The 1,344-nt window shown below is 34.7% G+C and overlaps 1 protein-coding gene across 1 annotated transcript; it reads right to left on the bottom strand.

The window, feature by feature from the left end:
- Positions 1 to 582: 582 nt before the first annotated feature.
- On the bottom strand, positions 583 to 1,048 carry LOC107577925 (immunoglobulin iota chain-like). Its single transcript, XM_016263947.1, has 2 exons — positions 1,012 to 1,048; positions 583 to 911 (listed from the first exon to the last, which is right to left on the bottom strand). Exons 1-2 carry the CDS (start codon positions 1,046 to 1,048, stop codon positions 583 to 585), a joined length of 366 nt encoding a protein of 121 aa, XP_016119433.1.
- Between the last annotated feature and the right edge of the window lie 296 nt (positions 1,049 to 1,344).

Genomic DNA, 1,344 nt, shown 5'->3' with positions numbered 1-1,344 from the left:
AATACTCTACCTCAAACTAAAACTATATAAGGTACATTGCTTAGCTTTATAGTTACAATGACATTTGATGTGCAAGATTCACCATCTAGAATTCACCAATCTGACTACTTTTGAAATCAGAAACTAGCTTTTCATGATTAAAGAGAGAAAAAAAAATATTTAAGTTAATCATTAACGGCTCTGATTTTACTAGCCCACCAGATGGCAATCTAATCTCATTGAATGAATATTATTGCTACTGTTACTATTGTCACTTATTTTTTCTTAAGTTAAATGGGGATTTTGGAGTTAGGTAAGCCATTACAGCTTATAAATTGTGAAACTTATTTACAAATATCACCTAACCCCAGTATGTGTTGATTTAATAGTCTTGTGGAATGGTTGCTTTTCAACACAAGCAGTCTCAGCTTTCAAACCCATCTGCACATACAAAATGTAAGCAACCAAACAACACTGAGTCTGTACATCAGAAACATTAGTTTGCATTTTATTTTGGGGATTTTTTCTGCCATATTAACTGTGATGCAGTTTACTGTGGTATACTTTACCCTCTATGTAGGGAGGGTTTTTGAACAGTGTTGTCTATTTTCCTGTCACTGTGGGCTCCAGGGCACAGTAGTACGTTGCTGCGTCTGTCACTTTAGCAGAGGAGATTTCAAGATATGTGTGGGTTTTCTCTTTATTCAGTTTTCCTGAGAATCGAGGATCTAGTTCCACAACTTTAGACTTCTGTAAAACTTTCCCATTTGCATGTAGAATTACTAAAAGAAATTCAGGAGCCGATTCAGGATATTGGCGATACCAATATAGACTCGCTGCTGAGGAGTAGTTGCAGGACAGGGATATAATGTCCTTTTCTGTTTTGTATACTTCATTGTGGACCGGTGTGATGACATTCCCAAAAATATCGCCTACAGAAAGAAATATAAAAATGTAGCTCGTTAAAGACATGGATAAGCAGCTAAGCATGCAATAAACAAAAATCTTGCAAGTCTGGAACAGAATACATACCTGCAAGAGAAAACAAAATAAAAACAAAGAGTATCATTGTTCAGGACGATATGCAAGTTAGTGTGCAACACCTGTTACTGTTACTGAAGCAAGCATTCCATTTTTTTTCTCCAGTTAGAATGTCTCAGTAGCCCCTCCCATTAAAACGGTAATTCATAAACTGCAATGTATGGAAACCTATTTAAAAATGTAAACTGTTTGTTTGAAATAGAAATCTTTTGTTATGTCATTGCTGTCACTTCTGCTTAATTTAATGTGCCTTTGCTGAATATAACTATTAATGTCTTTAAAAAAAAACATTTGAACGGTTATGTATGTAAACCACACTTTAAA

The sequence above is a fragment of the Sinocyclocheilus grahami genome, unplaced genomic scaffold (assembly GCF_001515645.1).
Source record: "Sinocyclocheilus grahami isolate Dianchi unplaced genomic scaffold, SAMN03320097.WGS_v1.1 scaffold7785.1, whole genome shotgun sequence".
In the NCBI taxonomy this organism is placed as follows: Eukaryota; Metazoa; Chordata; class Actinopteri; order Cypriniformes; family Cyprinidae; genus Sinocyclocheilus; species Sinocyclocheilus grahami.
The sequence above is the reverse complement of the archived record's forward strand: the minus strand, read 5'-3'. Positions and strand labels throughout refer to the sequence as shown.

What these genes read in the sequence shown, in the direction of transcription:
- LOC107577925 (XM_016263947.1), bottom strand. Translation starts at nt 1,048, where the DNA reads ATGATACTCTTTGTTTTTATTTTGTTTTCTCTTGCAG. An exon ending in TATTTTGTTTTCTCTTGCAG is followed by an intron (nt 912 to 1,011) that starts GTATGTATTCTG and finishes TTCTTTCTGTAG; the next exon opens with GCGATATTTTTGGGAATGTC.